The 25318-nt window shown below is 31.6% G+C and overlaps 1 protein-coding gene across 1 annotated transcript in view; it reads left to right on the top strand.

Moving 5' to 3' along the window:
• The window catches only part of LOC106457269 (very-long-chain 3-oxoacyl-CoA reductase-like), a 47965-nt gene extending 25631 nt beyond the window's left edge, over positions 1-22334 (top strand). Inside the window, exons 6-10 of the mRNA XM_013916660.2 lie at positions 1968-2012; positions 4469-4585; positions 8442-8507; positions 11638-11787; positions 18652-22334. Of these exons, the coding sequence (XP_013772114.1) occupies positions 1968-2012; positions 4469-4585; positions 8442-8507; positions 11638-11787; positions 18652-18783 (510 nt within the window). The 3' untranslated portion in view covers positions 18784-22334. The remainder of the gene's footprint in view (positions 1-1967; positions 2013-4468; positions 4586-8441; positions 8508-11637; positions 11788-18651) is intronic.
• Positions 22335-25318: the final 2984 nt, after the last annotated feature.

Here is a 25318-nt window from a genome sequence, read left to right as displayed (position 1 = left end):
CTTTCATGAGACTGTGACTGGGTAAGTTACCTTATATATATATGTGTATATATATATACCTCTTCTTTTTCAGCGGCATGTCCCTCTTTTTCTTTCTGGGTCCCACTCTGTGGCGAGTTGTGCCTGACCAGGTATTATTTAACCATTGAAATCTGTACTGTGCTTCGTGTGAAGACGGTGTGATCCTCTTTCCTACCCCCACTTGTATGTTGGTTCCCAGTGGCCTGGATTTTAGATTGTAGTCAACTTGCTGGCAGTATGATCCTCTTTCCTATCTCCACATGGATGTCACTACCCAGTGGCCAGGTTTTGGATTGTAGTTGACTTACTAATGGTAAGATCCTCATCCTACCCCCGCTTGGATGTCAGTTCCCAGTGGCATGGGTTTTGGATGTAATTAACTTGCCATGTACAGTCTGTCACGCTCTAGCCACTCTACATCTGGGGCACATCCTTTAATTTTACCCACTTTTATATTTTCCAAGATTGAGTTTAATAAATAATGTATGGTTCAGATCACTATCTTGCCACAGCTCTCTCCCATTTGGATGTGCTCCTCCATCTTTCTGCCAATATATGCAACATCTTTCCACAATGAGCGAAGAGTATATCTGTTTCAGAAGTAGTACGGTCTCCCATGTGTCATCTTCAACTCCAAAGATCTCCTTTTGGGGAGTTTCCTTTGGACACTTTTGAAGGATGCTTCTTTTTTTCCCTCGCACTGGTCTCTCTACATATTCAGTGTTGGATTCTAGCTAGATATGTGAGACGAGGTAATGTACTGTATTGGAAGTTATAATTTTTATATACTGATAATGTATTTCTGATAGGTATTTACCTCCCATCACACTTCTCACCTTTCTTCTCCACTGAAAACTGGTGCTTCCATTTTCTGCCAATACTCGAAGTGATAGTTTGGTAGAATTGAACAGAGGGAGCCACCTACATCAAGAGAGTGTGTTGCACTTATTGGTGGAAGTTTGCCGCATGATAATTTGCATGCGAGATGCATTGAAATTAGTCAATTCCAGATGAGTAGGAGTTTCAAGGCTTGTGGTATGTGCAAAAATACATTCAGTATAAGAAAATTATAATGTTCAGCTGTTTACTGATTGTAACACTTGTACATAATACAAACACTTCCTTCCTCTATCTAGCTGGAATACAAGTTGGACTTTCATTGAAAAAAATAATAGTTTGAAATGCACAAAAGACATGATTCTAGATTTTCAAAAGTCAGTAATATAACACACAAATCAAAGGCATTTCAAGTATTTAAATTCAGTACCAGTTGATGCTGTTTTTATTCCAAGATATAAGTCTCAATCAGATAATGGAATATATGAAACAACACTAAATCTTGCTGTGCCAACTCTTTACAAAATACTCTCATTATGAGCCCAAGGAGTCAACAGTGAGAGTGTTAAATATCTTATGTTAAACAGTATCTCATTAACGTGTAGAATATCTAAAGGGATGCTCTGTGCGGGACTTTTATCAATATATTAAGAATGAAAATATACAGTAACACTCAATATGAAATTATATGATCTGAACATGGTCAAGTATAAGAATTTGAATGTGATAACAGCTGTCTCGTTCTGTCTCATGTTAGTACATCAAGCACTTGTTTTTGACACATGCATAACAGACAGATTGGTATTAACTGATAAAGGGATTGTAAGTTTGAGATTGGCTAGTGTTTTTTATTATGTTAATAGAAATCTCTTGTAGAATATAAACTAACCATCTTTAATAAAAACCACTTTTAATCAGCTATGATGGTATTCCAAGATCACTCATGTTGTTAAAATTTCTTAATTCTTCCAAATGTTGACATTAAATTCATTTAATTATTAAAGTGGCTTCAGTTTATGTGATATGGTAGAATTATATAAGCTGTGGTGAATATGCATATCTGAATTGTTTTTGGTTCATTATGAGTTAAAATTTCATTTCTTCCACAGCTCGTAGAGAAACTGATCAACATTAATGTGATGGCATGTACAATGGTAAGGAATATGAAAACTAAATGTTATTTTTTTTACTTTGTACGTGTAATCAAAATTTTCCTGATTATAATTATTTACCTATCATATTTCAACAAGGAAGAACTGTAACATTTGAAATTATGTAAAATTTTCGATAATTATTGTCTAAGTCAACTGTGTTTGCTTTGAGTAAATGACAAAAGTGTCATATACATACAGCAGGAATTGATGTGTGTGAAATCAGAAATACAGAAACATAAATAACTACCTCATAGTAATAAAGTATGAAAAAGAAAAAAACGGACTACAGAATTTAAATGTATAATTTGAAATGTATCTTATTAGTAGAGGAATTCATTTTTATGTGTTAAAGTTCTATCAAATATGTGGAGTTGCTGTGCATTACATCACCTTTTCTGTAGGTCATAAAAGTAGTTAACTGTTATTAACAAAACTATTTATATACAGATAGACACTGACAAGAGGAGAACACATTGAAGAATTGTATTCCAATCTACAACTTTTTCAAGACATTATGGACATCCTATAGAAAAAATACTATTTCATACATGTAGTAATTACATTTGCAATTCTATTAGGAAAATCCCACTTCAACAACAAAAATTTCTTGTTCTATTAAAAAATATTACAGCTATGATATCTTCACTGAGTACATCTTTACCATAACCTGCATTCAACTGAGACAGAAAAAACAGAGATGTTCAAATTGTACTTAAGTATTTACATTACTCATTTAAATTATTCCTTTTGGCCTTTTACCTACAGTTTCTCACTTTTCTTGCAATTAATCTCGGTATATGATTTCAAATAAAATGATTATTTCATATGTCAATACATTTCTGAAGGCGATGCCAGAAGTTTTCATAATAACTCATAAAACATATAACAAATAAATACATACATTTAGGTCGTAATAAAATCAAATTTAAGTCATTTCTCTAAGTCTCCAGACTTTATGGACACCCTGTATATTAATGTTGTTAAGATAAAAGGTTGTAATTTTTTCAAAGCTGTGTTTTTGTTTGTAATATCTCACTATTGTAGTCGTTCAGTTGAAGTTAAGCTGGATAAAAGAATAATCTTGAGAATGATCTTTTAAACAGACATGAGTTATGTAAGCAGATGTTTTTAATCTGTCATTAGCTAATTTTTTTAAATATTCTTTCACATAGAATATAATTTTAACAATGACCTTTCTGTTGATTGAAACTAACCATGAGAATGGACATTCATTTTAGACTAATCCTTTCACTAAATTAAGACTAAAATCCCAAGAGACTCACTTTCTGTTTTGAATATTTCACTTATTTGAGATATAACAGAAAGAACAGACTTTTAGTCTAGTGCAAGTATTTTACTTATTTAAAACTAGCTGGAGTACCTGTTCGCTGGATGGAAGTTACGTAAATTCATGATTAATTAAAGGTTATCTTAGGACATGAAAAGCTGCTTCCCTTATATGTAATTGTAAAAAAAATGCTACAAAATGCAATATGCAAAACTGAAAATTTGTGTGTATCTTCCCATGGACCCAGCAAACCTTCATGACAAATTTGGTGAAGATCCATCCACAGGGGACGAAGTAGTGGTAAGAAATGCTCATAAAAACCGCAAATTGCAAAACTGAAAATTTGTATGTATCTCGGCATGTACCTAATGAACCTCCATACGAATTTTGGTGAAGATCCATCCACACACTGTGAAGTAGTTACATGGACAGAAAACAGACAGTACTATTATATTTATATAGCTATAAGTCTAGTTTAAGTATTTCAGTTATGTGAGATATAATATGAAAAACAGACCTTTAAGTATTTCATTTCACTTATTTAAAATATAATACGAAGAATGGACTCTTAGTCTAGTCTATTAACTTCACTTGTTTGAAACTAATGTGATGAATGAACTCTTGATCTTGTTTAAGCATTTCACTCATTTGAGAATAATATGAAGAATGGAATCTCAGTCTTATTTAATAATTTTCTTATTTGAGGCTATTGACAAGAATGCACTTTCAGTATAGATTTAGTATTTTTTATTTAGACTAGTTTTAAGAATTGACTACTCTGTACCAATTATTTTGTTTCTGTAAGAATAATGCAAAGGATGAACTTTCATTATACTACACTTACAATTCATTTTATTAAGATTTTTCTTACATTCATTCAACTTCATTCATTTATTTTATCATGAGAAATCTTGATGTGAATGATGTCTTATTCAGTTATTCAAGACATATTCTTGACATTGGTCTTTTGTTTTTCAGTCTATAGTAGTTCTAAGAATCATTTCTTGTTCTTATTCAGTTAGGACTGTTACTGAGTAACGAATAACTTTTTACTCTTATAGAGAACTACAGAACTTTATAATTAGGTTTTTTACCTATTCACTAGCTTGTTTGTGATGACAGAAATATCTAATGGTGACCAATGAAACATGTCTCACTAATTTTTCAGATGATGAAGATTGTCCTACCACAGATGGAGGAGCGGAAAAAAGGTGTTGTGATTAATCTATCATCCTTGTCTGCAATGACTCCTGTTCCACTCTTAAGTGTGTATGCTGCTAGTAAGGTAAGTTTATGAAGACTGTGCTCAGTTGTAGACCAATTGTTGGCCTTCTTCGATAGTAGTAAAGAAAGAACTAGAATACATCTCCATGAAATTAATTTAGTAAAAGTTTTGGCTAGCTGTTAAGTGTAGTTTCCATTGAAAAGTCTTACTCAGGTATTAAACACTTGTACTTTTTCACTGGAGATAAGACTTAACTTTACAGGATGTTGATGTATTAAAAAGTAACTAATAATGAAATAAAATGTATGTACACTTTAACACATACTGATAAATATATATATACAATAATTAAAATCTTTAAAGAATGATACAATGAATAAAAAAAGGTATTGTTATTGTTAGGATTTTTCAATGCTTAGTTCACATTCCAGTAACCATTATAGCACAATACAACATTAAGATATGAATGATACAACTGTATATCATTATACAGAAACTAATGCAGTTTGATTGTTCTATAAATTTTATGTTGTCAGGAATACTATTAACACACCTATATAAGTTTTTGAATGAACAATTTTTATAATAAAAGAAACTATCACAACTGAAAGGATGTCATCAGAAAATTACTAACACTGTTACTAGTGACTATAAGAACAGGATGTCATCAGAAAATTACTAACACTGTTACCGACATGCTCTTCATACAGTGATTTGTAGTTGTTTTGATTCTGCTGATGACATACTCTTCATACTCTAACTTTGATAATGGCATGCACTTAACACATTGACCTATTTTGTGTTAATTTTTCTGATGCCATCCTGTTTATACAATAATCTGGAGCTGTGTTACTAACTTTTCTAATGACATCCTGTTCATATAGTCACTTGTAACAGTGTTAGTAACTTTTCCAATGACATCCTGTTCATATAGTCACTTGTAACAGTGTTAGTAACTTTTCTGATGACATCCTGTTCATATAGTCACTTGTAACAGTGTTAGTAACTTTTCTGATGACATCCTGTTCATATAGTCACTTGTAACAGTGTTAGTAACTTTTCTGATGACATCCTGTTCATATAGTCACTAGTAACAGTGTTAGTAATTTTCTGATGACATCCTGTTCATATAGTCACTAAGTTGTGTTAGTTTGCTGATGACATGTTCTTCATAGTGTGATCTACAGGTTATTAAATTTTCTGATGACATGTTCTTCATACAGGGATTTCCAGTTGTTTTCACTTTGCTGATGACATGCTCTTCATACAGTGATTTGTAGTTGTTTTAATTCTGCTGATGACATGCTCTTCATACAGTGATTTGTAGTTGTTTTAATTCTGCTGAAAACGTACAAATAAAAACCAAACAGAAAACTTGCACAACTCAAAACACATACATTCAAATAAAACACAAAGCCTTAAACAATTGCTAAAAATGTATAAAAATTACTGATTCTAATTTTTTTAAATGACCACTTGGTACACTATCCAAAAAACATGTTTCTGCATACATACTGTTTATAGAGTAATCCTTCATTGTAATATTACTGTGACATTTTGTTCATACAATAATTTGAAGGTGTGTTAGCTTTACTGGTGGCACACTCTTCATACAGTGATCTAGAGTTTGTTAACTATTGATGACATGTTCTTCATAGTGTGATCTATAGTTTGTCAACTACTGATGGCATGTTCTTTATAGTGTGATCTAGAGTTGTGTTAGCTATATTAATGACATATTCTTCATTGTGTGATCTATAGGAAGTAGTCATGTCACTTATGTATTCAAAGAAAATACAATAATTTGGCTTGGGGTTCCTTATAATTTACCTCTAGAATTATACAGTCTATTTCAGAAGGCATTATTGTGTGGATTGTATAACTCTAAGAGGTTTTATAATGTTGACTATGCTTTTGGGGCTCAATTTTTCTAAAAAATCATTTACAGAAATCTAACAATACAAATTCTGAGAAGTACATTTTTTAAATTTCTTAAAATTCAGCACGAAAACTTTTATCATTCATTTTACCAACACCACCGCAGTAACAACTTTACCTATCTTTGAAACTCAGTGTTAAAATTTCATTGTATGATTTTTTAGTTATAATGCTGTTGTGTTTCTAATGGATGAGCTAATGTACTTAAAATACGGTTTTAAAATTTCATTGAAAAATTTTGATAGATTCAATACTGTTGAGTTTAACAATAAATAAGGTAATGAACGTAAAACTTAAAACACTCCAGTAAACAGGATGGGACGAAAGTAATTACTGTTGTTTCAATTAGAACATAATTTAATTTTTAATTATTATTTTTACTCTGAAACAAACAATAATTAAAATGTATGTATGGTGTTTTGAGGTGTCTTTTACTCTACAATGATCTTATATCTGTATATGAATAAATAAATATAGGCTCACTATGTGAGTAAAAGATGTTTCTAAACATCATACGTATAACACCACTATATAAAACCTAGTCTTATTCTTTCGATTCACTCTTGTTCAGGATTAGTGATGATAAGGTGGAATTCCCTGAAACCAGTATGACAGTGATAATTGGTAAATCAAGAGATAAATTGGGCTTCTTATTTATTTGTTAATAACTGGCTTTAACTGTCTTTGTAATATATTCTGTAGTGTCAACTATACTAATATAGTATACTGTATAGTAACAACTGTATAGCTACTTTTTCCACACACTGTATACAATCAATTAACAATGGATACCAATAATAGTCTGTAGGTATTTATGTCATTACATTAATTTGTTTCACACTGTTTCAATAATCCACTATTACTAATAACTGGAGAATATAATTCCCATGTGTAAGAATGAGCTTGATATTCATGAATATTATTACAATCTGTGGTAGAGTATGTTCTAAAAAGTTTCTGATGTGTTGGTCCAAATCCAAGTAGTCATGATACAATACTCGTATAAAGACATAGGTTCTTCATAGTATATAATATTTTCTCTTCCCATTTGGAGAGTGTAGTGTTGTGCAAAGGGAAATTGAAAAGAGAGTGGTTTAGTAAAAGAGTGAAAAAAGAAGAAAGTAATAGAATAAAGAATTCAAGGTAGATATTTTTAATCTTTTCAGCATGAAATTTATACCTTGGAGCAATACCAAGCATTTCACATGGAATATATTACTTTTGTTGTTAAACGTTGTATACAACCTTCCAAAGTGTAGGTCAGTTTACTTTCAGGGAGACCTGAAGGCTTGTAAAACATTACATCATGATAAATATCATAGTTAAAAAACTGGAATATTTGCAATGAATTTCAGGTGGCTGTAAATTACAATGTGCAGCTGTCTTTAAGTTAGATATTCAGTACGTGATTGAGAAGATCCAAGTTCTATTAAATGATGTTTCCACAAAAAGAAAGTGAGAAGTTTCATTATGAGAATTAAAAAAACATGGGAATTACATCCTTTATAACATGTGATTCTCTGTATATGCCTATAGTATGTGAACTTTATTTCAAAAGACAAAATGTTTACAAATGTTTGATGTAATTAGAGAGAGTATTTCTAAACTATTAAAACCTGTTTAGTGTCAGTATATAATTGTTTAAAGTTATTTGCTTCCAAGTGGCTCAGCAGTAAGTTTGGACCTTTATAACACCAAAAACTGGGATTCAATAACTGTGGTGGGTTCAGCATAGATAGCCTATTTTGTAGCTTTATGCTTAACAACAAGCAAACTTCAGCTATTTGTCCCTGTTGGTGTTGATTGCCTAAATATTTAGGTTTGTTGGAAGAATGAGAAATGCTGTCATTATTGAAAAATTTACTAAAGTAGTCTTTTCACAAGTTATTCCATGTTTATCAAAACTAGATTTTAAGGTTTAATTTCTTTTTGTGTATCATAGTTATTTTTTAAACTTGTATATTTTTCTTTTTTATAGGCTTATGTTAACTTCCTCTCTGTAGGAGTTCAAACAGAGTATCGGAAGAAGGGGATAATAATTCAGGTATATTTTGTGAACTATGCCCCAGTGTTCTACAATTATTGTGCTTTCATATTTCTCTTGGATGGCTTAGAAAACTTGTACTGTTTTAAACATTTAGTTATTTTTAATAACACTGACAGTTTTATAATTACTGTTCACAGCTATTTAACATATTGCATCTACATGTTATACCATAAGAATGTAAATTGTGTATATTTAATCCTTGATAGAAAGATAGAGAAATTAAATATAAATATAGCACCAGGTGTCTCCATCATTATAAAGAAGGGTAAGTATCAGATATATGAGCCCCTCTTTCATTTTTGGTGTTTCAGTGTTACCGAAATGGGTTAATATAGGGAAATCTTGCCTTACTGATCTGTTATCTTTATCTAGGATGTTCCTTGTCATCCATACCAATGAAAAGAGTGTTGAGTTAGATTTTCAAAAAGCTTTTGATAAAGTGCCAAAAAGTAGATTAGCTAAGAAAATCATATTGATAAGGATTAGGGAAAGACTAGTTAATTAGCAGGTAGGGTGGTTGAATGGGAGAAAGCAAAAGGTTATTAATAGAGTTCAGTCAAACTGTATCCTTGTTACTAGTGAAATGTCTTAGGGGTGACTTTTTATGCCTTTATTTTTTCTTACTTCATTAATGTTATTAGTAGTAGTAAATTAGTAAGGTTTGCTGATGACATTAAATTCTTGAGTATTTCTAGTTGTACTGAGGATATTGAAGTATTAAAGAATGACTTGAATCAATTGTCACTCAAGCTTCAAAACAGTGCTATGTAGCTAGTAGTAAAGCTAATAGAAATTTAGAGTGTATTTGTGTAATTTAGCCAAAAGAGGTAATTATTAGGCTGTCAAGAAATTAGTGTCACTTTTTTATTAGTTGAAAAAATCTGAACAACTTGTATATCAAAACAAAACATTTATCAAATGAAATAGTCTCCATTCTTATCGATGATGCTTTTACATCTTACAATGAGGTTGTTAATGCTCTGATTACAGAAATCATTTGGCTTTCAATGAAAAAACATGTCAATGTCCTCTTTAACACCTTCCACATTTGCATACGTTTTCAAATAAAGATAGTAATCTGATGGTGTCATATTTGGAGAATATGGTGGATGGGGGAGAACTTCCCAACCCAATTCCATAATCTTGTGTTGTGTCAAATGTGCCACATGTGGATGGACGTACACATTGTCGTGGAGAAGAAGAACACCTTTTCGATTGACAAGTGAAGGGCACTTATGATGAAAGGCTTGATTTAAACGTTCCAGTTTCTGACTATAGATCTCTGCATTGACAGTTTGCTGTGGATTGAAGAGGTTGAAATGAATTACTTCTTTGATGTCCCACCAAATGCGAAACATCACTTTCTGTGGATGGAGTTCAGGTTTTGTGGTCGGAAGTGGTTTTCGTCTAAGACTGAGCCATTGTTTTTGGCATTTAATATTCGCATAGAGAATCCATTTTTCATCACCAGTGACAACTCTTTCCAAAAATGATTCACGCGCATTACGTGCCAGAAGAGAATGAGCAATGCTCACAAGTTGAAAACAATGATCATCGGAGAGTTCATGAGGCACCCAAGCACCTTCTTTAAGGAGCTTTCCCATATTCCTTAGATTTTTAGATTTTTTTTGTTTCATGAAAGACATGCAATTTCAGGTCCATTTCACGAGTGTGTCGCCTTGGGTTAGACTCAACATGCATCTTCAGAGCATCACTATCAATTCCAACTGTGTTGGCCCCTGCCATCACAGTTTTTAAGGCTAAAGTTACCTGAACGAAATTTGCTGAACCAACATTGACACTCACACATGTTCAAAACATTTCCATAAACTTCTTTGATATTCTTCGTGACTACAGAGACATTGTTTCCCTTCTTGTATTCAAACAGCATTACATGCCAAATGTGAGTCTTATCATGTGCCATCACTATAAGGGATTAGAGTATATTAAACTTTACAAATTAAATAGGCTACACTAATGTGACGTTTAGGCAGTTAATTTAACTATTGTACATGATGTATGTTTTTTGGGGGATGGTTAATGAAAGTGTTCCAAAATGCAACATTAATTTCTTGATGACCTAATATCTGTATACATATCTCTAGTTAAGACTCACATGAAATACTGTAGTATTGGTTCTCCTTATATATAAAAAGAAAAGACTGAGTTATTGGAAAGTATTTATAAGAGGGTTACTAAGATGGTTCTCAGGATGGAAGGGTTATCTTATAGGGATGAGTTAAGATTTCTTATCCTATTTGACCCCCAGTGGCAGAGTGGTATGTCTGCAGATTTAAAACACTAGAGACCAGGTTTTGATACCCATAGTGGGCAGGGCACAGATAGCCCATTGTGATTATTTTGTAATTACTTACACGAAACAAATCTTAGTCTATTTTTTTCTTGAGAAAAGAATGGTAGGAGGTAATCTTATTGGAATTTACATGATTATCCACAGGACCAATTGGATAAAGACCTCTGTTATTTCTTTGTTCTGCATTCTGAAAATAAAGAAAATGAGAGGACACAAGCTCAAGATTTGGATAAGGCTGTATAGGCTCTAGTTATTGATTAATGGAAAGAGTTACCATCAGCAGTAGCAGAGGCCAGCACTTGATTTTTTGAAAAATAAAGTCTGGGCTGAACTTAGTACTTTTCTCAAGGGTGGATGTGCAAGGCCAGTCATGAAGGAACAAATGTTCCTTTGTTAGTCATATGTTAAAAAGCTAAGATGAGAAGGCTCAGGTTATAGAGTAAAACTGTAAAGCTCTTGAAATATTGGTGTATATTTTCCTGTAATTTTATTATTTTTAATTCTTTTCATTTATATAAAGAGTAATTGAGGTTACACAGAGAATCCTGGAAGAGTAATATGACATTACATTCATAATTTTTGGTTTAGTTACGATGCAGAATTAAACATTACAGAAAATATTTTAATTTTTAATTAAGTAGTCTCCTGCATACAAACTAGTTACTATGTTATATTTTAACTAATAACTTAGTTCATGAAAAGAACATTATTATTTCAGGTTTATTTTTTGCTCATTAACTTTTGTTATTTTCTCATAAGTTAAAAACAAAATAATTCAGTAGTTTGTTTTGATAGTTTCTTTTTTTTTTGTAGTCTGTTTTGCCAGGTTTTGTTTCAACAAAAATGTCAAAGATTCGTCATACATCTTTTGAAGTTCCCTCTGCAAAGAACTTTGTTCGATGGGCTTTGAAAACTGTTGGTGTTGAAGATAAAACCTATGGATATCCGGCTCATAAACTGAGGGTTAGTCTTATCCTGAAATTGTCAAAATAAAGTTGTTTTTGCAAACTAGACTATACCAAAGCATTTACATGTAATGTATAAGTTAGGAAAATATAACTGAATAATCAAACAGACAGAAATTTTCTTCTTATACTGTTTCAGTATTTGACATTCAAAATACCGAGGATTTCAATTTGTATCTGCTTGACCACACCATGTTATTAAATTATTATCATGCTTTATATTCATTACATGTGTATTCCATTTTCATTCTCACTAAATGATATTACACACATAAATCATATTGATATCTCTTACTTTTTATGATGAAGTTATCAGAAATACAATGATTTACTAAGTATTTACCTGATCACTATGTCATAGCAAAAGGCAACTATTTCTTATGCTATAACAATAATAAATTGATGTAACTTTGTTATCCAGGCATGCAACAACTTTTTCTTCTGACACACACATATATACATACATTTGAACTTTAATTTAAAGATTAATAATGGTTGGGTCACTATCACTGTTTTATTACAACAGTGATTGGATCAATAAAACTGTAGTAATCTAACAATAGTTAAATCAGTACTACTGTTGTAGTTTAAAAATGATTAGATCAAGAATACTGTTATAGTGTAACAATGATTAGATCAATAATATTGTTATAGTCTAACAAGAGTTGGCTCAATAATATTGTTTTAGTCTAACAACAGTTAGATCACATAATACTGTTGTAGTCTAACAATGATTAGGTCAATAATATTGTTGTAGTCTATGATTGTTGAATGATATGATTGCCATTGTTCCAGTTTCTTTGACCATTTCCCTCATGAAAATAATCATTGATCTTGAGAAGTGTCTTGAAACTTGGGAACTTTGGCTTATAATGTTTTGTAAATTTCCCATTTTTGTATATTATTTTATTAACTATACCAGGAGTTGTTATTTCAATAGCTATTTTACATCAGAAGGCTCTCTTTTGTAGTCATAGCTTTGATTTTGCAGATGAGAGAATTGCTCCAGATTGGCTTGGGGTATAGTTTTTGAGCTAGTTACTGCCATAGTCTCTGTTTTGCAAGTTTTTACTATAATTTTTACTGTACTTTGCTTGTTACTGTGGGCACCCAACTTTGTTTAAAAGTGAGGGCAAGGATAAGAGAGAACTTTTGAGTGAAGCAAGAAAATATATTTCTAAAAAATGTTCTATATCTGAGCCTGTCATGTGTTACTTACATTCTTATAGATTCTCTTTCCAGATATTGCTAAGTGGACCCTTCCCACTCTCAATTTTACAGTGGTTGTGCCAACAACTTGGTTATTCTCTGTAACAGTGTATATCTGTTTTCTGCTTTACTGGTCTCTATTTCCAGACTGCACTATTTTAGCAGTGGATGCTTAGAGCCTGTCTTAAGAGAATTATTTTATGTATGTCTGTTGTCTTTTTTGTCTTCTTCCTTGAGTATTGGCCAAGATAAGCTCTTTGAAATAATGAATTCCCTTTATTGCTCCACTTTGGCTGGCTCATTTATGGTATCCTTTGCTGTGTCATCTGTCACAAGGGGTTCTTCTTCCATTATTTTTTTGGAGTCTTCTTCTACTCGAACCTTGAACATCTATTTTCTTCAACAACTTTTATTGCTTACAGTTTCTCAGATGGTTGTTGTATGGTCATTTATTAGAGAAGTCAGATTCTCTTTTTTTGAGTAGCTTCAGTGTTGTTACTTTCTTACCAACGTGCATCTCTGGCCAGCTACCAATCTTGCTGGGCTGTATACAGGAGTTGGTGCCTTAGAAATTCTGTTTCCTGTCTTTCATTAACTCCAAGATCGTAACCTCACTCTTTGTGTTCTTATTTCATGATTGTAGCCTACCTGCTTTTATTGGAGGCTATACAGCTGTCCTCTCTGCTACTTTTAGATATCACAGAAGCCATCTTTTTCTCTGTCTCTTATCCCCATTTTTAATGATCTTTTTCAAGCCTTTTTGTTTACTTCACCCATAAATCCCTAGATACTGTCCTAATTAGGTGCTGTATTTTATTGTAGGATGTCTTGCTTCTACTGATTTTGAACCTGAAGTGATTTGTTAGCTGTATAATTTTTCACTGAAGACATATCTTCTTCTGTTGCTAGTTCAGGAAGGAAGATCTGACATTTATGGCCTCAATGCTTCTCATACTCTTTCTTTCATATATATACAAGCTTTTGCCCGACACATCAAAAAGTGATGTGTTGGAGTTTTGTAAAAAAAATCAGAGCCACAACTCTTTCTTCAGCAAGCTTTGTTCACCAAACAAGTACACTCTCAAAAAATCAGTAATAATGGTGCAACCTAAATAAAAATTACTCATAATATGAGCATTACAGCACAAGTTGACAACTGGCTTTTATATATGTGTTAGACCAATTATCTGGGGTAGTAATAAACTACTCTAGGCAGTGGGAGTCCAAGGCTACACTAACAAAAACTTTGTCACAGCAAACATTGTTGAAGTATACCCAATTTATCTATTCCATGAAGTTGTCTCATTCAAGTGCCTCTGTAGTTAGTGGAAGATTTCAAAAATCTACAAAGCTGATGTGGCCTTTGTAGATAAGATCATATTTGCTCATGTAAGCTGATATTACTTATACAGTTAAGGTAGTTTTTGACCCCGTAAAGTGAGATGACCTGTACAGTTATGGTCAGGGTAGTTTATGACCATAACTTGTAGCTGAAGTGATCTATGCAGTCAAAGTATGTTCTGCCCCTATAAGCTAAAGTGACCTATAGAGTTAAGATAGTTTTTGCTCCTGTAAGCTGATGTGTCCTATACAGTTAAGATAGTTGTTGCTCCTGTAAGCTGATGTGCCCTATACAGTTAAGATAGTTGTTGCTCCTGTAAACTGATGTGACCTATACAGTTAAGATAGTTGTTGCTCCTGTAAGCTGATGTGTCCTATACAGTTAAGATAGTTGTTGCTCCTGTAAGCTGATGTGACCTATACAGTTAAGATAGATTTTCTGAATTTTAAATTTAAATGTAATATATATTTACTTTTCTTGCTAAGCGACACAGATGAATGAAGCGTTACCAGAAGACAACTGTCTTATATATATATTTAATAGGAAGTCTCTATAATTGTATATTGATAGATCCTTCATACCAAAAACAAATTGGGCTGTGAGAGAAGGTAACCACTGTTTCACTAGTTGTGTTGTCTTCCCTGACTGACCCAGATTGTCATTCTGAAGAATACTTCCTGTGCTCTGTCACAAGTGTTCATTGCTATACTGTATAAAAAGAATCTTTCTGAGGGGCCCAAAAATTGTTAATCACTCCGCACATCTTGTTCTATTCACACAACTGAATTGGCTGGTACAGCTGATTCTTCTTGTCTATTATGATGAATCCAAACACCTAAAAAAGTGAACTTTGGGTTATTTTTCATCAAGTTCAACATTTGCCAAGGTCTTTGGTTTCATGTTCTCAGTACTCATTAGAAGACATTTTACAAGTTGGACAAATTCAAATAATTCTGAAATTTTATTTATGTCCAATTATGTTTCTTCAGCTTCAGCATTCTGTTTACCACCTGTGGTTATTCTCCAAGCCAGATGATACCTATAGCAGGTGAGTTATTATCTATTACCTGAATAATTTACTATTTGGGCTTCATACCTATTATGTTTAGGGCAACCTAGGTATTTCTGTGCCACCCAACACACCTGTTAACAATAATTTCATGGACCTGTGGAATTGAGAAGTGATTCAGTTGAACAATACAAAAAACAGGACCCTCCTATTTTAGTAAATTCTATATTTTCTACAGCCAGGACTTTCACAGATTATTTTTACCCATGTATATGTTCTTGTCTCGTATGAATATTTCACAGTTATTCAATTTCTCTCAGGAGATTCTGCATTTATCTGAATTCATCTAGCTGAGACTTCTGCATGCTATTTAAACACCTCTTTTTGTCCTCAAAAAATTCCACCATCTGTGATGGTGCTTCATGATGCCCTCTGGAAGTGGAGTGAGGGTTAGAGTATACTAGTTAGAGTATGCCTACTTTAAAATTTTGGCTGATATTCCCTAGAACCTTCCACTACAGGTACAAGACAGTGTATTCCTTACCTATTTATGCCATGACCTGGACTCCTATCATTGGCTCCACAGATAAACACATTTCCCTAACCACTCCCTTTTTGATGTGAACTAAAGAGCATTGACACCAAAGATGTATCCTGCTATGAAGAATTACTTCTTTCTGAATGTCTTTAGGTCCAGTCTAAAGTTTAGATAAGGCTAGTCTACTCCACTCTTTCTTCTTCAAGTCCAGTTTTTTGAACATTTGGATCCTGCTTTTCTACATCTTCAGTGTGGTCTAGCCTGTAATGGGTAAAATACTGAAACTATTTACTTGAGTAAAAGTATTTTTACTTTGGAAAATATTCACTCAAGTGAAAAGTACCAAATATATACAGTGCTTAAGTAGCAATAAAGTGAAAAGTATCAACAAAAAATAAGTAATAATAGCATTATTAAAAATAACCTACATTCAACTAAAATTCACATGTAAAAGGCACTACCAAATAAAAACTCAGCAAACTTTATTTTATTTTTATTAAAACAATTTGTATTACTGTCTATGGTACAACTCTTCACACATTCCACTTATTATTTAGCTTCAGCAGCAGCTGATTTCCAAAGTTCCTACTAGACAGATTGGCTCGTTTCTGTGTGAACAAGAGCCCTGCAGAACTAAAGAAATGCTCGCACTGATTTACCACTATTGTTTTCAGTGAAAATAAGTCTTTCAAATAAGGCCATGGATGGTTAATTGTGTCAGACATGATGATCACAGTGGTACAAAGTTATCACAGTCAACACTAGATGTAAAATGGCTGCATTTTGTTTGTGCTCAGCAACACAGGAAATATTACTACTTGTGGTTGTCTTATTTGAAAAGAAGGTGAGCTCTGACTGATGTAAACAAAAACTTTCACCATGACAACTATTGTGATTTTCTCCAATTCTTTCAAATGTACTGGAAGTCTTATAAAAGAAATGTAGTGGAGTAAAAGTAGACAATTTATTCTTGATTTTGACTTAAGTAAAAGTAGATAATTTATTCTTGATTTTTACTTGAGTAAAAGTAGATAATTTCTTCTTGATTTTGACTTAAGTAGAAGTAGATAATTTATTCTTGATTTTTACTTGAGTAAAAGTAGATAATTTATTCTTGATTTTTACTTGAGTAAAAGTAGATAATTTCTTCTTGACTTTTACTTAAGTAAAAGTAGATAATTTATTCTTGATTTTTACTCGAGTAAAAGTAGATAATTTCTTGACTTTTACTTAAGTAAAAGTAGATAATCTTCTTGATTTTTCACTCAAGTAAAAGTAGATAATTTCTTCTTGACTTTTACTTAAGTAAAAGTAGATAATTTATTCTCGATTTTTATTTGAGTAAAAGTAGATAATTTCTTGACTTTTACTTAAGTAAAAGTAGATAATCTTCTTGATTTTTACTTAAGTAAAAGTAGATAGTTTCTTCTGGATTTTTACTTAAGTAAAAGTAAAGCATTTTTTAGAGTACTTAAGTAATGGTAATTCCCAGAAAAGTTACTTAAGTAGTGTAATGAAGTAATGCTACTTTGTTATTCCCACTTCTGAGTCCAGGTTATTATCTTCCAGCATTGTAGCATATATTGTTTTGTATAACCTTAATTTCCCCAATTCCCACCTCATTTTCTATGTGGGTATTCTGGCTTTCAGTATTTCAAAGGCACATGTACCTGATTCGAATTTTACATTTATAGGATTAAATTGAATTTCAAACAGGTACGTATCTTTGAAATACATTCCTTCCCACCTCCCCACAACTAGGATATATGTGGCTTTACATTGTGACTGCAACTAAGAAACCTGAATTATGACAGGAAAGAAAAGCTTGTTTAGTTATCCCCATGCATAGACATTAAGTCATCTGGAAGATGGGAGGGTGGAGGATGATGGGTAAGTTTTTGCATGCTCTGCATCGTATCAAGGGCATTCAGAACTTTTAAGTCAATGATTATTGACAGATTTGAGAGGAATTGAACAAAAGAAGGCTTTCAGTACTTCAGAGGAAGGTATTCATTTTAATCATATAAATATAGATTATTTTTTTGGCATTGTTCAAAAATTATTTTAACATAAACTGTATATACAATGGATACAGATCATAGTTATTTGTCAGACACTAAGGAGATTCAGAGCCATGCTCCTGGAGAATTTCTATAATTAATGATGCCAATTTGAGCTAATTTTACTGCAGTGTGGGCCAAAATATGGTAGGAAAAACACAAGTAAAATTAATGTGAAAATAAGCAGGTTAGTGACCAACTTGCATTACCTTCTATTTTCTCGATTAATTTCTTTAACTTATATTTTTCATTCACTGGTACCAAAGCTATTTAGTGAAAGGAAGAATTCTTTCCATTCTCACCCTGCATAACTTCAGTGGCTTACAGACAAACCTACAGTATCATTTCCAATTTCCTGTGCCATGTGTTAAAACTTGATTACTATAGCCTTATGTCTGTGTGTTTATAAATTTTAGTTTTCTCACTTTTTGAACTATATCTAAGGTATAATAAATCTGACCGATTCGGACTCTTTGCCATCGGCTATTATAGACTTTTTGTGTACTGCTCTCAATGGTGATGTACTGGACTGTCTCCAGCACTTTGGTTCTAGATGCTATGGTATAATAAGTTAGTATTGTCAAAATTTAAACATATTACTACAGACCTTTTTTCATCTTGTAAGTTCTTGTTCATTTAATTATAATCTGAAACAACTAGCTACAGTAACCTCACCAACAATAACGTGATTTCCTGATTTGTAGGCTTACTTCATGGAAACACTAGGAGGTATTTTGCCAGTTCAGTGGCAGCAGAGTCTTTTAATGAATGAGATGATGAAGATCCGGCGTCGCTACTACAAGAAGAAAGAACTGAAGGATCCAATGGCATTATGAAGTTTCCAGTTATTAAGGGAGAGCACACTAACTGGTCTGCTGTATTGATACCTTTTAACTGAAAAGATGTGATGATCCTAGTTTGATGTACAACATGTTTTGATGTACATTGGAATGTAAACTCAATGATACATTTCTAAAAGATTAAAAATGGCTTCTGAATTTTATTCATGATTTTATAGATGCTCTCTGTAGGTAGAGATGTTTTGAAGAATTATTCAATGAAGGTTTTTTATGTTAATGAAAATTAACAATGCATCTATTTCAATTATCTTTAAATGACAATAATTTTTAATAAGCAAAAATACCTGTAATACTGATAATCAGAATACATGGTTGATTTTTTAATATTGCCTTTCATGTGACATTTTCAGATAGTAGTTTCAAAGCATATGGGTATTAACCTTACAATACAATTAAGGTTTCTATAATTTCCATTTGATTTGGTATTATTTTGTAATCTTTCATCCTAGAAGATGGGGTTACCTAATGTGATCGAGAATGTTGTAAGTTTCTACAAGAGAAATACATTTTTTTATGTGGATGTATATTCGTTTTTATTTTTGTTGTTTGGAGATGCAGGTTCCCCATTTAGCATGGATTTTGCCACATTTTTTTTTTCCTTTATTCTATTGAAGGAAGTTATTGTGATCAAAAGTGTTGAATTTTAGTACAGTATACTTATGTTTGCTTCATACTTTTTAGACTTGTGAAATAGGATTCTGTTATTGAAGAAAATGTGTTAAGATAAATAAATAATATTAAATAATATGGTGTTAAAATAAGTGAATAATATAGTGTTAAAAGATCCATACCCTAATTCTGATGTGTAGTGACATAAACAACATTTATAAAGATTTCACTACACCAATTTAATCCAGTTCACACCATAAAATTTCTTGTTTAAGCAGTTTGCTAACATAAATGGCATTTCAATTAATGTGTGTATGTTGTATTTCAGCCAGTCTCAAGAATCCTGATATATCGGGCACTAGCTAGTTAAAGCAGGTGTAGTGTAGTTGACATATCAATACATACTTCTTTACTTTAACTCAGAAGTTCTTATTAATAAACACTGTGATAATCTACAAGTAGTTTATAGCATGGGCTATTATTGATAGTACTGGTGTCATTTATGTGGCTAGTGTAACAATATTTACGTCATTTGAAATAGTTAAAAAGCAAAACAAAACAGAGCGATACTTAATTTCTAGCATTTGTATGTTGAAATGTAAAAACAGAGTTCTAAACTAGAATTTCTTAACACTTATATCATTTTTCAACCTAACCTAGTAATGATGTTTAGCAATTCCCCTTAACACATACATGTATATATGTTACTGAGTAGTTTGGGTATCAAAAATTATTGTTAACATGTTTTTTTTTATTTATTTATGACATGCAAATTCAATGTTAAAATATTTTTATGCGATCAGAGCATTCATTTTTCATTGAATTACATAAGACTTAGCTTGTTAAATGATTTGCTGATTCAGTTAAAGGAAAACAAAACATAATAATTAATTGATTGACTCATATCTTTATATTGTGGCTTTAGAGTTGTTCCAGAGATGTTTGATTTATTTTATTGATGTTTGAAACACCCTGAATTTATCAAAACAGTTATGGTGTGCATATTTTAAACTACTGAGGAATGAAAGACATTTTTATAACTTTTCTGTTAGAGTTGATACTTAAAGGTGTACAAAATATTGAAAAACCTTTAAGTAAAGAAGAGTGGCGTGAATATGTAAAGTTTTTAACCTTCTAACAACAAGGTTTCGTCGGTATACCCATATCTCTCTTAAGCAGAAAAAAAAAAAAGACTAGCCAATATGTATGTTGAATTTAACTAGAACTACTAGTTGCTTCAAAAAAATTTATCAATTGCAATTTAAATTGTTTTGGTGATTGAGTAGTCACATTTTTAACAAGTGAAACATTCCAATCATTTAAAACTCAAATAAGAAAAAATAACCTGCTTCTTTCAGTTCTGTCTAAGCCCTGTTAATTTAGAAACTTGGGTAAAATCACCTCAGTATTTTACATGTGATATCAAAGATAAGTTTAATATATTTAAGCATTGGTCATAGCATAATTGACAAAGATCAGGTAATAGTCCAGTCATCCTGCACCACATGCTTTCAAGAGAATCATTTTCTGTCTTCAAGAATGAAGAATCTAAAATGCTTGTATACTGAGAGAAATATTTTATACCTGCTCTAACCTTATTTTCTTTCATAAAATACCTTCATATTCTACAGGGTTTGTAAGGTCAAAGTAATGGAATTTTAAAATAATTTTTACAGACCTGTGGAAATCCTTGAAAGAATGGGTTTTTAGCATAAAAGTCATGGAATTTTTGAGTAGCCAAGAAAAGGCATACTACAATGCTAAATATCACTAAAAACAAAATTATTCCTTTATAAAATATTGGTTGTGATGTCAGCCTTGCACCTTGTGATCTGACTATGCCATGAATATGCTTAAACTTGATTGGCTGTCTCTGATGACCTGACCTACTTGTTATGTATATGTTCAATTCAGGTAGCCATATGGTTTGTGGATCTCACACTTGCATCGTTGACACTGAATCGACTCACATTTCAGCATGTAAAGTGTGACGTTATAGCTGAAGTGTTACAAAGAAAAGATGCCAGCAATCATTTGACATCTCTAACACAGGAGAAGCAGCTGTTAAAAGTCATATGAAAGGCACATCAACCAGGCAAAGGAAAAAGAAGCAATGTTGAAATTAATCGTAAATGTTTTAAAGATGTATTGTCTTTTTTTATTTATTTCAAGTTGTTATAGGGCTTTTCAAAACATTTGTTAACAAAATGTTTCAGTTAATAACATATATTTGCTTAAATCACATTTAATTCTGAAATACAAAAAAGTTGACATTATTCAAGTGTCACCAATTAAAATGATGCTTTTCTAATTTTTCCTGAAGGGCAGTGTATCCAAGAACAATTTTAAAACAAGATGCTGTTGATAAATTTTATCTTTTAAAGAAACAGTAATGCCCGAGATAACTAAATGCAACATTGAGTATTGTTTTTAGAAAGACTTATTATTACTGACTAAATTAATGGTGTAGATGTACATTTACTTCCATATATACACTAATTGTTATTACTTTCTTTGCTTGTGACTATTTGTTTGGTAATTTTAAGTTTTTTAATGGGTTAAAGCATAAAAAAATTGCACTGTTTTGTGTGTCCATTTGTGGACTAATATTGGCTATTCATTATAGTGAGTAGGAAATGTATTAATATATTTTATTTTTATTTTATGAGTAATCAACAGTAAAACTGAAAATCACAAGCAATAGATGATGGTAAATGAATAGAAATGTTTTTGTGATTTGCTTCTGTAACTTCACATTGCTAATTTAACATGGTTTTTCCAAGCCTGTAACTATTACTTCTCAATGTTACAGGTAATTTAAGATTAAGATTGTAAGATGGCTGTTTTCAAGCAGTTTTGTTACTTTTACAAAAATTAACTTGTATACTGAAGAATAAAATTAGGTTGCATAAACATTGTTAATTTGGTTGATTATTGGTTATATTGATTAATTATGAGAGATGGGACTTACTTTAAATGTTTAACAACTTATATTCTATATGAATCTGTATGTTTTCCATAAATTAGGTTTTGCTTGAATAGTTGGTGAATATTTCCAAGTTTCTCAGAATACACAAAGCAACTTTTATGCTCAGTTTATTAAGGTGTGGACCAAGGAAATGGTAATAAAATTAGATCTTGTACGTTTTTTTTTTTCTGTTCATTTCTTCATTTGCAAATAAAACCTAGTTTTATTTAATTCATTTTACTTGAGATGTTATTGAGACTTAATAGTTCGAAATGGAATAAAATCTACTTGTACATCACACATATACCTACAATCAGACAAGTTATTAATAATTGTTTTACTGCTAATCTTTATATAAGTTTACATTTATCTATCAACAAATATTTAAGTATTTTTTATAACATCCGTCAATGGTAATTTCTACTGGATCCGAGATCTAGAACCTGTTTAAGAATGCATTGCGAATTGGTATTTGAATGACGTTGTAAACTAAATCAATTCATAAACAAAAAGAAACGTCAATAATGTTTAAATTATTTTCTTCCAAAACAATCACCCCTTTACTCAAGAATGGTCTGGTACTTTTCCTAGAAAGCAATCAGTGAAACCGATATAAAATCAGTTTTATCTGCGGGTTTAAGGAATAGGGTTTTTACTCACCCCTTAATATCCCGAGATTAGTAAAGCCTAGGCTAGAAACATATTTTATTGTTCATAGTGATTTGGGTGTGAGAGGGAGAATTCCAGAGTCTAACTATCAAAAAGGTTGGTGTACTTTTATTTTACCATTACAGTATTGCGCAAAACATTTAAATTTATCCAAATTTTCAAAGAAGGCTGCTGTGACCCTTTTAAAACAAGGCTTTAATTTGGTTACCAGTTTCCGATTCCATAATCAAAAAACATTATGGGTATGAAATAGACATTGTTTGTTGTTAAGAACGAAGCTACACAATAGGCTATCTGTGCTATGCCCATCATGCCCAGTTTTTAACATTCTAAGCCTTTAGACTCACCATTTGGAGCGAAATAGACATGGAACAAAATCAAATATTCGGTAGAAAATGCACTAATAAATCAACCAGATATAGTTATGATTGACTTGAGAATGGAATTGATATTAATAAATGGAGTTTATAAAAAAATATTTTTTTTTTTAGAAAAGCAAAAACTGGCATAATTTATAAAACTAAAATTTGGATTATTCGCTCCAAAAAATATTTTTATAAATTGGTTTTTGAAAATGCTATTTGTATATTTTGTTTGGGTTGCTATTGGAAAAAGACAATTCAGAAGTTTTGTTAAAGAACGATTTGTAAATTTTTTGAATCCGTAACGTAAGATAGAATTAAAGGAATCTAACAAAGTTAAGCAAAATAGACGTATCATGAGTTAAAACATTAGTGTGTTAACAATTGATTAAAGGAACTAAAATGTTAACGTCTGTTTAACAAACCTTTGTAATTTACAAAACGATATGCCACAGGAGTTGTATTGATCGCGTATTTCGAACACAATATACAAATTAATCAAAGAAGTTTACACGAACCATTTATTTTTGAATGTATATCGGTTTGTGATGATAACACGACTGGTTTTGCATGTTTTGAATAATACTTTAAATTCTTTTCTAGTGAAGACTAGTTTTTATTTTTGTTGTTATATCAAAGTCGACTCGTATATGAAATTTCCAATAGCCGAATATGAACAGAAAGAATCATTATATTTTGATCCTTTGCACCATTGCTTTAAACAGTTAATTACTACTCGCATTTTATCTAATACAAAAAGATCTGGTTGCATATGTCGTATACTTTTAATTCAACATACTTAAAATATCACTTGACTAAGGTATCAGGAAACACAAAATCACTAGCAAGTATCTATAAAAGTACAATGAATATAAAGAAAAACAGTGGACTAATAATAAAGAAATGGTTTAAATTCAGAAGTAATAAATACTCTTTTCTTTCTTTTTTTCTTTGAGAGCCAAAAAACACTGCAACAGAGCAGACGTCAAAGTAAGGCAGCTATTTGCACTCCTTGCTATGGGAGACCTGTATAGATTATTTTATAAGTAATTCTCAAAGATGAAGCTGAAATAATAAAAAACACACGTTTGATCCACTAACGAACATGCCACACCTTCTGTTGTACAATTTCTATTACTTTTATTTTTTTAAGGGCGAGTAGGATAATACTGGAGTAGTGATTCCTTGTGGATATTATATTTCATGGATTATGTCCCATTTAACGTGTAACAAAACGCCACTACAACCAGGGTCCAACAAAAAGAATTTATTACATTTCAACAAACAGAAATTCAAAATATAACTTCCAAACGATTTTATTACAAAGTGCATAACTTACCAGAACACAGTCAACAAATACCTGCCTAACCAGAACTTGATACTAACGTTAATGAACAATATAACATAAATATCAATGTAATTATTTATTTCAATAAATAAATAAATTAGGAAGAAGAACCAAAAGAAGAAGAAAAACTAATTCCGAAAACACACAATATTCCAAATTAAAACCCCTTTAGGGTCAATAACAATATTGAGTAACGATCAGCAATAATTCGTTTTAACTATATATCGTGAATTAAACAGCTCTCTAGTCTATAACTTCAAAATTAGAAAGGCTAGCACAAACAGCTTTTGTGTAGCTTTGCGTTAAATTAAACAACAACAGCAAATTATTCATTACCGAATACTACCAAAGACGCGCACTTTGTATCTCGCCTAGGGCCCTGGAGTGGCTAAAACCAGCTCTACATTGTTAAATATCGTATATAATGAAAAAATGAGGGTGAACCATATTTCAAGGTGTGAAAATGTTTTATGAAATCCAATTAAAATTATTGTCTAAATTTATATTTCTCAATATGTTTCTTCTCTAGAAATTAAATTCCCAGAGAAATTAATA

The sequence above is a fragment of the Limulus polyphemus genome, unplaced genomic scaffold (assembly GCF_000517525.1).
Source record: "Limulus polyphemus unplaced genomic scaffold, Limulus_polyphemus-2.1.2 Scaffold309, whole genome shotgun sequence".
In the NCBI taxonomy this organism is placed as follows: domain Eukaryota; kingdom Metazoa; phylum Arthropoda; class Merostomata; order Xiphosura; family Limulidae; genus Limulus; species Limulus polyphemus.
Note: the sequence above shows the minus strand (reverse complement) of the source record. Positions and strands in the feature narration are given on the sequence as shown.